Source organism: Oxyura jamaicensis, chromosome 3, assembly GCF_011077185.1.
Source record: "Oxyura jamaicensis isolate SHBP4307 breed ruddy duck chromosome 3, BPBGC_Ojam_1.0, whole genome shotgun sequence".
In the NCBI taxonomy this organism is placed as follows: domain Eukaryota; kingdom Metazoa; phylum Chordata; class Aves; order Anseriformes; family Anatidae; genus Oxyura; species Oxyura jamaicensis.
Genome location: NC_048895.1, coordinates 111,424,958 through 111,440,658, shown reverse-complemented (window position 1 = coordinate 111,440,658; position 15,701 = coordinate 111,424,958). Strand labels below are relative to the sequence as shown.

At 41.4% G+C, this 15,701-nt stretch overlaps 1 protein-coding gene across 1 annotated transcript in view; it reads right to left on the bottom strand.

The window, feature by feature from the left end:
* The window catches only part of GCFC2 (GC-rich sequence DNA-binding factor 2), a 19,573-nt gene extending 10,668 nt beyond the window's left edge, over positions 1-8,905 (bottom strand). Inside the window, exons 1-8 of the mRNA XM_035322031.1 lie at positions 8,660-8,905; positions 8,571-8,623; positions 6,486-6,596; positions 5,041-5,199; positions 4,179-4,394; positions 3,081-3,166; positions 1,723-1,838; positions 508-703 (exon numbers count right to left, since the gene is read on the bottom strand). Of these exons, the coding sequence (XP_035177922.1) occupies positions 508-703; positions 1,723-1,838; positions 3,081-3,166; positions 4,179-4,394; positions 5,041-5,199; positions 6,486-6,596; positions 8,571-8,623; positions 8,660-8,820 (1,098 nt within the window). The 5' untranslated portion in view covers positions 8,821-8,905. The remainder of the gene's footprint in view (positions 1-507; positions 704-1,722; positions 1,839-3,080; positions 3,167-4,178; positions 4,395-5,040; positions 5,200-6,485; positions 6,597-8,570; positions 8,624-8,659) is intronic.
* Between the last annotated feature and the right edge of the window lie 6,796 nt (positions 8,906-15,701).

The following is a 15,701-nucleotide window of genomic DNA, read 5'->3' as shown; positions in this document are numbered from 1 at the left end:
CCCCCTTGTCCTGTCACCAGGCACGTGGGAGAACAGGCCAACCCCCAGTTTCAGGAAATGTTTCAGGAAACAGAGCAGGTAACAGACAAATCCTCACACAGCTCAACTAAATCAATCCTAAATCAAGCCCAATGTGAAATACTTATTACCTCCATTACATAACAGAAGTCACATACGTTTTGAGATCCCCAAAGTGAATTTAAGCCCCACCTCTTGTTCAACTTCAGCACGCTCTGGTTATTGCACACGCACAAAACTCCCCCCAATAAGATTTTTGTTTTTATCCATCAGAATCCAGGTGAGACCACACACAGGTCAGCATACCTATACTAGTTTGATCATCACCAGCCCTCACCACAACCTAAAGTTTATTTCTCTTTACGTTTCCTGTTGTATTCAAAATTCTGATTTTTTAATTGGGTAGTGTCCTTTTTACTATCATTTCCAAACAAAAAGCCCTGATCTCACATTGACAGTATGCACCTTTATCATGATTTAAAAAAAAGAGATACATACTTTTTCATTCAAACAGTTTATCAAGTTTTCTACATATGTCTTCATGGCCCTGTAGAATTTGTAATTCAAAGCAGCTTCTGAAGACTTCTCTAATTCCTCAACAGTCATCTTTGAACTTTCAATGTCCTGCATATATTTTTCATACTCCCTCTGGTGGGCACAGTGCACATCCTGCAATGATGTTATCCTAAAAAAGAAACACACAGACAATTGAAAATATTGCTAAGTTAACAGTTAATGCATTCCAAAACATTTTTCCACTAAAATGAAGTGTAAAACATTTGCCTGTGCTAAGAATAGCACTTGTATTTGAGCTAAGAAGCATTGAAAGTTATACACGTGACAGCATTTGCAAGAGTACGGGGTGTGGGCATGCATCAGGCTTTGGAGAATCAATGGTCACTTATGTGATGCTAGTTTTGAAAGCACCACTGACGTTTTACCTAGATTCCTCAACACACCGTGCTTCTCAAAAACATGCAAAGGTGAGTGGTATCACATTAAATTGATGCTAGTCAACATAAATTTAGTAAAACTATAGCACAAGTCAGCACATCCGCAACTGCTTCTGGCTGAGCTGCCTCCGAAGGATGATGGGATGGCTTACCGTGGGATGCCTGACCCCAGCTGTCCTGCCCAGACACCCTTTTGGAGGTTCCCACCTCCACCCAGAGACATTTCAGCTCCCCACACAGCAGCTGCTGAACAGCTAAACAGAAGTCACAGCTTGCAAACTAAGTGGAAAATATCATAACATAGCTTGAAAGGGACCTGTAAAGATCATCTAGTCCCATCAAGACAGGTCCTAAACGGGCTGCATTGAATGTACTGCTGCTTTAGGAAATACTAAGCTATTTTCGCAGCTGGTGTATGAATCATTGTAAGAGGGATAGGATAGCCAGCTGCATCTGCCCTGGTTGAAGTTTTCCATGCTTGGCAAAGTTAATGGTGTACCTATACTCCTGTAAGAACTACTAGCAAGCATGAAGATCCACTGCTTTATTCTAGGCAATAAAATGCTACTGAAAAGCTGCTCTAACAAAGCACTGCTAAGTTAAAAGTTTGTAATACTGTGCTAGACATAACTGGCATGTTAATCCAAAAATCCTCCAATATTCAGGAGAAAGAATAAGAAGCTGTCATCTCTCATTCTGCAACAAAATGAGCACAGACATCTAAGAAGTTAATTTTAAAATCAGTTTTTACCTTTCAGTCAGTCGCTTTTTTACAATTTCCAAGCTCACAGGTGGTAAGGAAACAGAGGTATCAAACTTGGGTTTAGCTGGTTGAGATTTACACAGGGAAGCATCATTGTAAATTTCCTACAAGAATTGTAACTGTTAATTTTTAAGCCACAAATTTAATGGGTTTAATACGCAATTTATAAAAGTTTTGCCTCTGCAGCTTTAGAGATGAACAAGACAATTTGAATATACAAGGCATATGATAAAAACATACATATTTCAAAGATCAAATTAGGTAATTTTTGTAAAACAAAAGCAAGGGAAACTGAATATAAAAACTGTACATATGTTGCATGTGTACACATACATAAACAGCACAAAATTTCTGATTTGGGGTGCATTAAAGTTGCTCTCTTCTTGGTCTGAATATATTAATCACTCTAGTGATACATAATGACAGCTGAGACCTCACTAGTACTACAATCTTAAATATAAAACGTAGAAATCATGAACTACAGTCAAGCAGTGATAAGGACAGGATTTTCATTCTGATAACTTGACTGTAATTATAACTAAAAAAGGATTCCATCCATTTTAGCTTACAATTTACAGGACATACTACATTCTAAAACAGTAGAAGCTTGTAAATTAAAACATAACCAAAACACAATTAACTGAAGCAATCAAGTCCATGACTAACAAGGCTTGTAACAGTTTTTGCCATTTCCTGAACAGCAGAAATTAAGAGTTTTGCAGAAACAAGTGGGGCATGAGGACCAATCATACTGGATCTGAAACTCGAAAGATCGATGCAACTTTCCCCCAATCCTTTAACTACTCCCACTTAACAAGCAGCATTTTCTACAATTGTCCCTTTTGAAATAAAGACCTGGTTATTCAGATTTTCCTAGTCTGATCCAGAGTTGACTATTTAAGCCAGAATCAAGACTACCTCCTCAGAAAACACATTTTTGCCAGTTACTTAACAGAAAAAAATAAGACCATTCTGCATATCTGAAAAAAAAAAAAAACCTGCCACCCGACAGAAATTTAGCATTGATGAAATAAGCCAAATTGGCTTTGCATCTTTTTATACTGCAGTGTTTGAGAAATCTTGCTGTCAAGATCCCTGGGCTCATCTCTGCTTCTCCCAGGGTGTTCTTTCACAAATTGGTAACTCCTTGAGGCATTGCAATACCCTTCTTCGGAACAGCAATGCAGAGATCACAAGTTGTCATTATCACCTTTTCCTGGAATAATCACCACCTAACTTCCTAAAAAATCTCTTATGACTTGGTAGAAAGAAGATACAACTCCAGAACAAGCTCTCTTGCCTATGAGCAAAAAGCAACTTTTAGCGGTTAAGAAAGCACGTATCACCTGAGAGAGTTTGACAGCTTTCTTTATTTGCTGTTCTTCCCACTTCATTTGTGCTTCATCTTCACTTGACTCATCACTAACAGACACTGGAAGTTAAAACAATTATTAGTAATAACATCTTTACCTACCTCCCTCCTCCCTGCCCAATACTTCTCCTCCCTCAAAAACAACATCACATCACTTCCCACAGCCGTTACTGGGAAGTGATGTACACAAAAAAGAGCAGATGAGAAGTCTTCAAGTAAAGGACTTGGAAACTGGAAGATTTGGAAATGGCAATTGGAATTTGTAGAATTGATATCAATATTCATTTTCTCAACATGCTGTTTCTCAGATAACTACTACGGCAGTACCAGGAACAAAACACGCCTCTCTTACATTTCAAAGAAAAATTATATAAAACATAAGTATAGTTAGACTGTAACACGGGGACATTATACAGAGCAAATCCCTGAGTGATCCAAAACATATGCTCTACTACAGGTACAAAAGTATCTCATTAGCATTGACTGGAATTACAGAATTAGCTCACAGCTATGCAATCCTTATAACCATTATTCAAATAAGAAAAAGATTTGTCCGCAAGTCTGGGAAACCAATGCTTCATAAATGAAACCACAAACAGCTAGACAAGTTTAAAAAACAATGGAAAAGCCACATATGCTTTGTTTGCAATAGGTTTACTTCTGAAGGGCTGTGTTTTTTTTTCCCCTTTCCCTTTTCAAGAAGAGCCATAACATCACTGTGGGGAGACCACTGGGAGAAATGGAACCTAAGTAGGAGATAAGACTTAGAAAACTTACGTAGGACAATTTTTCTTACACCAGTTTTATACACTTTAAATGTTATGTAATGTTATGTCTAAAATAAGGCTTTTTTCCCCTCCAGTCAACAAGGTCAAGAATCATTGTAAAAGTTTTTCTCAAGGCATCCTGCACCCTTACAGTAGTGAAACCTAAAGCAGGTAAACATCTCATATAAAACTCAAGCATCAACTTTACAGCCTTTTACCAAGACCCCCCAGGAGCAAATTCTCTCGTTCTTCCAGACATCAGCAAAACAAGGACACAGCCAATGGGAAAAACAGCCCAAACTCACCCATCTGTTCAGTCATTCTCTGCCTAAGAGTTCTCATTTTCGGAGCAAAATTGAGATTCTTCATATCAGACTCATCTTCACTCTCTTCACTGCTTTCTCTTCTCTGAGAAACCTGACGACCATTTGAAACATCCAGTGGAAGATAATCAGCCTGTGTCCTGGCTAAGTGACGTTTCCTCCGAGCAGACTCGATACAAGCTGCACTGGGGATATTAACTGCATTGAAAAGAAAAAAAAAAAACCCTAACAGTGCTCTGTATTGCTCTTAATGTCAATAAACCACCACAATTCAAGTTCACTGTACAATTCTGAATACAGGACAAGATATTTTTCTTGGAACCTCACCATATAGTAAGTGAATATAAGCAGGTGGAAAGACAGCCTTAAAAAGCAGCTCCATGCAAAAAAACAAAACTCAGACTTTTACTTTCAAATAAACACTAGCCTGTTGTCCTTTTTTCCATCTCCTCAAAGGATCAAGGTTACTGAACTAACGCAGTTTACAAAGAAATCCAAACTTTACAAATAAGACAGCACAGATGAGGTTAAATTCTAATCTCAAAGTGAATTATGCATCATTAAACAGCAGTTTTTTCACTGCCTTTCTTCCAAAAGGAATGGTTACAATTTCTGATCCATTTCCTGAAATTAACACAGAACCACAAACATTTGCAGTCAAAAACATTGGGGAACTATCACTGTGCTTTCAGAAGGGTCAGCCTCAACTCAGCACAAACAAGATGCTTACATCTTACACGATTTCAGCTTAGTGGGATTCATCTCACCTGTCTTTTCATGTACTTTCAAATAAAAAAAAGTTGTAGTATTACTTCTAAAAAAAAAACATACATCTACCACTGACCTGGTGATAAATCCTTCCTCCTCCTTGGGGGAGTGGATTCATTTTCAGAGTCTGCGCTGTTGTTGTCCTCACTTTGTGGAGGATAATTTTCCTCCTCCTCCTCCTCTTCATGCGTGTCTTCATTGTTAGCAGTTCCAGGCACCGAATCACAGATTTCTGCTTTAAGTGAAAGAAGACAGACATGATTTCAGTTTTGGCTGCTGAAATGTGATGTGCCATTAACTGTTTTATTAAATTACTATTTAGTTGCTAGTAACTGTTTGGACCGTATGACCGAAGACTGGTCACACGTCTATTTCCACCCCTCCTTATCAAAACAGGCCAAACCTTCACACATTCCAATACAGCTATTTACAGCCCAAAACTCACCTGGAACTGAAGCATCTGTGGCAGCCCTGAACTAACACATTCTTCTGAGAGACAGAGCACGTTTGTACACACAAGAGCAACGCATGAGCTCCCAGCTGACATCTGATTTATGTCTTCATAGGTCACAGCTTCATTTCATAAACAGGGGGCAGTTTGATTGTTTTTAGCACTAACAGTGAGGGAGCCCATACTCGAGTTGTAAAGATTCATGCATGTCTTCTCTCTGATTTTATTAGAATTCTTTTAAAAACACTAATTTCTCTCCATCTGCCACTACATCTTCAGTAAGTCATCAGACTACTGAACAACAGAACGTGCTACCAGTTATAAGAGTAAGGCATACTTTTATAAGTTACTGAAGATTTATTTGAACCACAAAGGAAATTATATCTCAACCTAGTTTATTTTTATCCAGCAGCAGCATTAGAAGCATATCTGTGAAGTGCCACAAGTGTCAAAAAGATAAATAGAAGGGAAAAGAACATCTTAGACACACTTGTCAAAGAGACAAACCCCAAATCCCACTAAGAAACTTTACTATTATTGAATAAGACTTGGAATATTAACACAACAATCAAGGCTAGTGATGGTATCCAATTAAGAGATCCACATTTTAATAGCAAACAGTTTAATAACACAAAGTTTAAGGTTTACCTTAAGTTCCATCAAACAAAATTTTACTAAGCTCACATTTGATCTGAGTATTTGCACTAAGAGAAAATGCAAACTGACAGCAACCAGCAGTGAATAGTTGCCACAGTTTGAAAGATATGATGCTGATGTATGTGTTTGTCACATTTATAAGCAACTGATATTCTTCAGAGGTTTTGCATACTCAGCTCTTCTCAAGAGCAACCCCCAAAATGTAACCCTCTTTTAGCAAGGTCAGTAAGGAAAAAAAAATATCAGTGGAAACAGATTAAAATTATAAGCTTTTAAAGTAACATTGCAAATATTACCCAGATTCAAATAACAAACAGAAGACATCTAACAGTATTGACACAATACTCTTAATTTACTGATTTCATGTTTTCATAGAACTATTTTAGAAAATCTTTTAACAGTAAAGTACTTACTTTTGCTTTCCTTTACTTCTCTCTGTGCAGGCAGCAAGCTTTCCTTCTTTTGAATTCTAAAGGTTACTTCATTGAAGGACGGCTTTTTGATTTTGAAAAGTTCTTCATCACCTGTACAGATAAAACACGACGACTCAGAGACATATTGACAAAGTACTATATATATGTATATATATAAAGCACATATATACAAAGCAAATAACCGTTACACATGCACTCAACATATACTTTGAAGCTCTGACTGCATTAAGTCTCACTAATTCTATCACTTTATTGCTCAGGATCCATGACTTCTGAATCTACATCTGTGGAGCTTAGCCTCCTTGACACAGCAACACCTCCCCTAGCACAACCTGAGGCCATTTCCTCCTGCCCTGTCACTTGTCATCTGAGAAAAGAAACCAACACCCTGTTCACTGCAGCCTCTTCTCAGGTGTTGTACAGAGCAGTGAGATCTCCCCTCAGCCTCCTCTTCTCCATACGGCACAACCCCAGTTCCCTCAGCCGTCCCTCCTGTTTTCAAGTCCCTTCACCAGCTTCATTGCTCTTCTCTGAGCTCCAGCAACTCAATATCATTCTTGCAGCAAGCTACCTTTCTGTTTTCTCTAGCTTTCCACAGCTCTACAAAATTTCCAGTGCATACCACAAGCACATGAAGAAGAGTCAAAATGCTGTTACAAGCACGTGTCTCCTAAATCCCACATTTATAACGCAGGATCCCTACTCGTGTTCAGAGGAAGTTGCACAGAGGGGACCTGCAGCCCACCAAGCAACCAACACCTTCACTGTACTGGGTTTATGTGGCAAGGGTTTGGTAGCTGGGGGCTGCAGGGGTGACCTCTGTGAGAAGAGCCCAGCAGCTGCCCCATGTCAGTAAGAGCCAGCTCCAGCCGGCTCCAAAGGGCCCACCACTGAGCAGTTGAGCACTGCAGACTGGGGAGAGGCCCCTGGTGGAGCAGGCTGTCCCCCTGCAGCCTATGGGTCCCACATGGAGCAGATCTCCACGCTGCAGCCCGTGGAGGAGCCCCTGGTGGAGCAGGTGGATGTGGCCTGGAGGAGGCTGCAGCCCATGGAGAGCCCCATAGGAGCAGGCCCCGGGCTGGAGCTGCAGCCCGTGGAGAGGAGCCCACGCAGGAGCAGGGGGGCTGGGGGGAGCTGTCGCCCATGAGGGACCCGTGCTGGAGCAGTTTGCTCCTGGGGGATGGACCCCGTGGTACGGAGCCATGTGGGAGCAGTTCTTGAAGAGCTGCTGCTTGTGCAGCAGGATCAGTTCAGGAAGGACGGCATCCCGTGGGAGGGACCCCGCGTGGAGCAGGAGCAGAGAGGGGCCCTCAGGGAGCAGCAGAGACCAAGTACTATGGTCTGAATGCAACCTCCTATCATAGAATTACTGAGCTTGGAAAAGCCCTCCAAGATCATCTGGTCCAACCACCCCCCTACCACAAACGTCACCCACTGAACCATGTCCCCAAGCACCACGTCCAACCTTTCCTTTAACACCCCCAGGGATGGTGACTCCACCACCTCCCTGGGCAACCTGTCCCAATGCCTGACTGCTCTTTCTGAGAAGAAATGTCTCCTCATTTCCAACCTGAGCCTCCCCTGGCACAACTTGAGGCCATTCCCTCTAATCCTATCACTAGTTATCTGAGAAGAGGCCGACCCCCAGCTCCCCACAGCTTCCTTTCAGGTAGTTGTAGAGAGCAATAAGGTCTGCCCTGAGCCTCCTCTCTTTATATATTGTATCTGTTCCCCTGCACCACTCGAGGGGAGGCGGTGGAGGAGGGTGGACAGGGGGAAGGTGCTTTTAGTTTGATTTAGTTTCTCACTGTTTTAGCCTATTACTAATAGGCAATAAAATGTATTGATCTCCCTGTGCTGAGCCTGTTTTGCCCATGATAACCGATGAGCGATCTCCCTGCCCTTATCTCAACCCCGAGCCCTTTTTATCCCATTTTCTCCCCTTCCAGAAGGGGCAGCGACCGAGCAGTTCCGGCATACCCCAGCAGGACAAACTCCCCCACCACGAAGCCACCGCGGCGGTACCCAAAGAAACCGAGGACCCCCCGCTCCCCAGCCCCTCACCTTCCCGCTCCTCCTCGCTCCCGAAGCTCAGCACCCCAGCCCCGCTCCGCACCCCCGCCCCGCTCCGCACCGGCCGCTCTGCGGGCAGCGGCCCCTCCGTAGCGGCGGTGCCAGGGTCCTGCGGCGGGGCAGGGGCAGGAGCAGGAGCACGGCCAGGGTCAGGCTCAGCCCCCGGTTCCTCCTCGCTGCTGCTGCCGCTGGAGGCCGGGCGGCGCCGGGCGCGGAAGGTGCGCGGGGCCCTGCGGAACATGGCGCGGGGCGGGCCCGGCACCGGCTGCGTGCGGAGGGTGCGCGGCGGCCGCAGGCTCTGCCCCCTGCGAGGTGAGCCCCGCCTCCGGTCCCCGGAAGGGGAGGGGAAGGGTTGGGCTTTGCAGAGCTTGAGGGGAGCATGGACGTTGTCACCTATGTTCCAGCTGCAAGTTTTTCTTGGGGTGGTTAATCGCTCAGTCGCATGAAAATAAATTTATTTGAAGGGTTGTGTGTGTTCGTGGTGGAGGCGGCCTCACTGGGTCCTTCTCCTGCCCCGCAGCTTGGTGCCATGTAGTTGTCAAAAAACAATCACTTTTTTAAATTTGTTTCTCTGGATTTAGCTGGCTGAAGGAGGCAGGGAAAGTCCGGCCTTGTGAGGGGATGGGAACAGAAGGACGGTGGGGTTGTGGCAAAGCAAGGACTTAAATTTGGTTTGAGTGGTGAGGGGCTGTACAGTGGCATGTACCGTCCCTCCTCTCCCTGCTGAGTGAGTTCTGTGGAAAGAAAGCTTCAGGTCCAGCCCCTATGGTTACACCAGGAACAGGCCAAGTCCTTCAAGTAAGGCCTTTCTATCCCAAGAGAAGTATCCAAAAATAGTGGATATTTGTGAGGGGGAAAAAAAAAAAAAAAAAAGTGGACATTTGAAATGTTCTTGCTTAAATCACTCCACTTCTCTCTCCTTCATCTGTAGGATGAAGATACCAATATTAATTTGCCTCAGGAATCATATGCAGAAGAGAAGCTGTGTTTGTGAAGCACAACATGGTACAATATGATCAATATAAAAACCCAAGAGAAAATTAAAATATATTCCTATTTAGCGCAGGTTCTGAATGGTTCATATTAAATGAAACCCAAGGCTGTACAATGAATAATAAGGATTATAAAAACTTTACCAATTCAATAAGCACAATTCATCTTGCAAATATCATTCATCCTCTGCACTGAAAAAGTGTGTCTTGATAAAAAAGTGAAGTTGTGCAAGCAACAGAACTAAACCTTTTTATGGATTTGTGCCTTAAAAATGACTTACTATGAGCTCTGATGCAAAGCTGCATTATAGCTTTGCAATTTATATATGCTTCCCCTGTGTGTTTTCTCTTACTGAGGGGTAAAGGCAAGGATAGTCTGAGGATGCACAGGTACACCGAATTTATCCGCTGTATTCTGGACAGTGCAGAGTTTGCTGGCATAGATCAACCTCGAATAATGCCAATGAAGATACTTGCTTCTTATTTAATATTCCAGCACTGATGCTTCATGATGCTAAACAGATCTCAAGGGTTTTCCTATGGGCCTGTGTTTCCTCTGACATTTTTTTTAATAGTTGGAAAGCTCCTTTCCTTTTCTGTGACTCTGTGTTAAGTCTTGAGAGATTCTCTATCTGATTTTAAATTCTTTAATAGTGAAACAATTAGTAGAATAATAAAACTCTTCTAGTGCCTAGTCCAGGCATTCAGCATGGCAGAAACATGGAACAGATCTGTGGCACGGTTGGTATTAATAGCAGGGAGAAACTGCTGTGTTTGCAGTTGTCACTCCAGTTAATATGCTCACTAAGTGCCAATATATTAGTCTAAGTAGTAGCATCTAAACAAGATGATCCCAGTGCAGAAGAGGAAAAGCAAATTCAACTGCAGCAAAGCAGTATAGCATCTCTTTGGAAGGACTTCAGTGCAAATACCAATGGATTTATTTTGTTGGGCACTAAGAGCTCATTTGCCAGGGAAGTGGATTTTGCAAAGGGCTCTGTGGAGATCAGTGAAGCAGATCAGCAGATTTCTATTGGTTTCTCTTACCAAAGCAAGAAATAGCATGAAAGCAAGATGAGTCTTGCACAAAATTTCCAGTGAAGCATTAGTGACTGATAGTATCGTCTCTTTTCACACTCCATAGACTTCAGTTCTGGCTTGAACTCCATTAAACTTTAAATTCAAAGTTACAAAGTGACTTGCTCTGTAGGACTCACCTCTCATCAAAAACAAGTTTCAAGTGCAGAAGAACCCAACATCAAAGGCCAAATCAATTTTGCTTCAAGACTGTAAAACTAGATCCAACCTTCTGAATGCAACAACTTCTTTACCTCCCGTGGCTGGAGTTACTGCACAATGGTGTTTGCAGCAACTGAGGTGTTCGAGCACTTGGCACTTGCTTCTGTTCATGTCAGGAAAAGTCTGGCAGAATATGAGGCAAACAAAACAGAGGAGGGCAGTATCACCTCAGACTGTCAGTATTACGTGGGACAAGTAGGAGCCACAGTCATCAGCAATGTCTATGTGTCGTTAACACAGAGCTTTAGTGTAGACTTCCATAAACTGGCTTAAAACCAGTGATCTGTTTACTCTGTCAAATTATGTGTGATTGTGTTATGTTATTAATCATATGTTTACTTTGCTCTCTTACACTGTTTTGTCTATCTTTATCACAGTATTTTATTTTCTCTGTAGAATGCCTGCATCTTTCCAGAAATCTCTGAAAGAGGAAAACTTTCCTTTCCACAGCAACTCACAATACATACTAAAAGATCAAAGAACATTTATTTCAAAGTTGATTCTTATATCATTCATCCTTTAGAAGCAACTTATAACTATTGGATTTTATAAAATTCTGGTAAGAGGCATAGCATAACTTCCTAAGAGTGGATCTGGGTCCTGGTTTCTAGTCTCCCCATTTGCTGGCACCTGAACATTGGAGCCCCTGAAACAACAGCCCCTTTCCAGTTGCTGGTACAGACCATCTCGCTCACAGCTGCACGCAGAGGAGTTTGTAATTTGGGTCCTCACCTGCCGTTGTGCCGCTGTGTACCTTTGGGTTTCTGGAGGTGGGCCTTTGATGGGCTGATGGCTCCTGCAAGGGGCCTGGGAGCAGCCAGGCAGGGTGTTATTTGGACAGCCCCTACCCCCTCACACCACTTGTATCACATAACCTAGCAATATGAACCCAATGACATCTTTCTAGGACCTAAAACTGAAGGCTTGGGGAAAAAAATAATAAATAAATAAATCATAGCAAACAGATAAAGATACCAGCCTATTGGAATTAAATTGCATTCTTGGCTTGTTTTAAAACATATGAGAGTGGAGAAACAAATGCAACTGAAAAGAACTTGTAGCTCTGACTTACCAAAGTATTATTTACTAATTATAGCATAAGGATTACAAATTGCAACAAATAACCTTGCTTAATGCTATTAATGTGTTATTGCCAGCAGCTGAAACCTGAAATTCGTATCTACTTGCATGTTTCTCAATGCCTGTGCTGTAGCTAGGTTTTGCAAGTAAAACTCTGTGTCTGCTCAGCTGTTGACAACACTTTATTTGCCAAAATTCAGCCTGCATGAGTCAGTGCTGCCTTCACAACACATTCTGGCCTGCCTGGAAATCTGCTTTCTCTATGGTTACATAGATTTTCTTTAAATCTCAAACCAATTTCAGTATGATTAGCCGAAGGAGCCTTTGCTACTCTGAACAAATACAGTCCAGCTCTCCATCCCCTACAAAATAATATTTGTGCTCAGCAGGGAGCAAAGATGAGCCATTAGTGTTTTATTTTATATAACTATTAACTAGCAGAAAATCCTGCAAATTAATTCAGTAGGTTGAACCATTTGTTGTTTTAAGAACTGTGTGGGTTTCTGGTTCAGACTTCAAAACAGCATCATTGATGCAGCATGTGTTTTGTGCTTGTATAGCTTTTTGATAAATTATTACTCATAATCAACATCCAAAATGCACCGCCCCTGTAGTATTATGTGTGGAAAGTAAATATGAACTTGTCTCATTGTTTTTTGTGCCTCCAGGCTTAAATAAAGACCTAGGCTAAAGACAATATCTACCACTTGCTCAAAAGGCAGAAAGCAGTTGAATGCTGATGTAAAAATGAAACCTTGTAGGAGTATTAAAAGAGGGCTCATTGCTTTTGTGTTGCTGAGGGGAAAAGGAAAAGGCACAAAAGAAAATTCACCATGAATAATTGAGCTGAATTTAATACAAGGGTCAGAGGTGTCATTCATCACGTAGGTGTGGCTGTTTCAAAGTTTTGTGTAGCTGGGACACACCAAGCTGGACTTCCAGATGAGGAAATACCTCTAATTAGCAAGCAAAATGAAGTAGGATACCACAAGAGGAACCTGTGCAAATCACTGTGCTGCTATCATTGCTTTTTGACTATTCAGAAATAGTTGATCTGCTTGGCTTTCCCTGATGCCTGATCAGTAAGAGTTCATAAAATATGGCTTGGCAGTAGCTGATTTCTGGTGTTCATGTATATTCTTTGCTTAGTTTTAAATGTTTTAAACATATGCTTGCATAGACATGTCCATCAGCAAGCTTAGATGCTGCCTGGTCAGAGGGCTTGGACAGAGAGAACAAAGTATTCACTTCTGGGTTGCTTTCCTGCAGCAGAGCAGAGAAAATAAGCAATATTATGGAGAACACAGAGAGCAGGGAAGAAGATGTATTACTTAGTGCCACTCTGTTCATACTAAGCAACTTTACTCATGATTTCTTTTGCTACCAATGGAGCAATTGCCTTATTAAAGACAAATCATTAAATTAAAGGGAATTGAGGATAAGGTACAGATAATGATAAAAAAAGTAAAATATTAATGTGAAAATGTGAAAATTGAGTTGCTTTTCATATTTCTAGTTTATCCATCCTCATAATATCTTGGTAGCTTTTTTTTCTGTTTTTTTGTTTGGTTGGTTGGTTGTTTTTTTGTTTGTTTATTTTTATTTTTATTTTGTTTTGTTTTGAACCAGGTATGACAGGGACTTGCAGTATAGTAAATGATAACATAGTAATACTACAGGATGAGACATTGCTGATGGTGAATTCCACTTCTTTTTCTGCTTCTCCCACACATTTAATTTTAATTGGTCTCTTCTGCGTAGCTGTTATGCTGAAATCCTGGCCCAATGTCTGGAACAGGTCTCTATGCTATCGGATGTTTGGTTTCTTCTCCTTTCAGCTGTCTTTCCTATTAATCATCAGTAATTTGCTTAACCTCAGTGGCTTTCTGGAACAAACAAATTTAGTCCTGCGGTTTTAAGTTGCTTTCCCACTGTCTACTCCTTGCCTGCATAGTACTAACTACCACAAGAAGGGTCTTTTATTTCACCTAGTACTTGACATCAGTCCGCAAAACTTCATGTTGAAGCCTGAAAAAAGCATACTCTCCCTAAACACTGAGATGCCCAAAGGCAGCATCCGCAACAGACCTTTTAGAAACTCCACCTTCATTTCAGAAGAATGTCTTTCTTCTGAACCTACTTTAAGCAGTAGTCAAACTCTGAATTAAAACAAATTTAATTCTAGTAAGTCAGAGGACAAAATTATTCATTTTAAAGAAATGGTAATGCAGTTACTAAATCGGCACCAAATATATATATATTAACACAAAGCATATACAATACTAGTTCTTGCCTCGACTGTCACTAAAAAAAAAGAAAAAAAAAAAAGTTCTTTAAGAGTCTTCTAGGGTTAGGTAAGTAGGTTCAGCTTCATTTCAAGGATGCAGTTCTTATAGCTCACACTAAACTTTGGATGTCTACATGCTCCAATTACAAGGAAAATAATTGAGGTGCTGGTGTGTTCTAATGTGTCCTCACAGCAGCCTGTGAGTCCTGCTCCTCTTCCTGCTAACTAACTAATCTTACAAATATGTTTTGTTTTAATACCTCTGATTAGCTCTGGTTGATGGTGATAATGCAGACGAAACAGCATTCAGCTTGTCTAGAATAAGAATACATAAAGCTTTGATATGCTAATTCCTTACCCAAGGAATTTTACCCCAGGTTTTCTCTCTAGGGAGTCAGCTGAATTTTGCATTCTTTCTGACTCGATCCCATGCAACAAAGCTCACATTATTGCAGGTTTTTCTGTCTTAAATTTTGTGTCATAGGAGGCAACATCTGAAGTTATCTCGGAGTGAGCTACATTGCTGCTTTTCTATGGGGATCTCACATAGCATTAATAACAAAGACACGTCCTTCCCCATCTGTCATATTTACAGAATCCAGTATCCCAAAGTCCTTTATACACTTCCTGCTTTGTGCACTCTGTCATCGCAAAGGAAATTGTTGGGCACAGTGTTTGGTGGTCCTTTTTTATTGGGTTTAATAACTTATCTCCAGATGGTAGTATGTCTTCAGACAGAAGTAGAAAAACAACTGGGGATTTTTTGCAATATAGTACAAAGAGTCTCAATACCGGGCACTGAATGATACCAGGTACTCTCTTTCATATAGGTGGATTACCAAATTTAGATATATTAAAAACCAAAAAACAACAACGAACATTTGACTTTATTTAGCATATGAGTTATCTAGTATGGGGAGAGAGGAATGTTTAACAATAACACAAAACATGTAATTAAGAGTTGCATGCATTGTTAGGGTATAAAATTCACAGATGATGTTCGTAGGTGGTAGCCAAAGCCAAGATGTTACAGCTTTGTATCTCCCTTGGGTTCCACTGAAGTTTTTAGCAGGGATAATAATGGCACCAAAGCAGATACTGTGTCACTAAATTCATGTTCTAGCCTATCCATAGGTGTGTTTTCAGGACTCTGTATAAAATTAAAATCAACTAATATACATCAAAAATCGCCCTGCTGTGTGACTCATCTTCCCTTTGATCATGTGCACCAGAAGCATGCCCTACCACATACCATGGGTGCAGCTTCCCAGCCCTCCTCCCCCAGGTCTGTGCATGACCTTTGGTCAGCGGAACAAATGTCACACAGTACATGACCCCGGTCCCTCTGCGTCGGTGGACCCAGTCAGTAGCATTAATTACACAAGAAAAGAGCCATAAAGCTCCTCGAGGAAGACATCTAGTTCAATGTCCAAAGCAGGGTCACCTGTACTTGCATAACTCCTC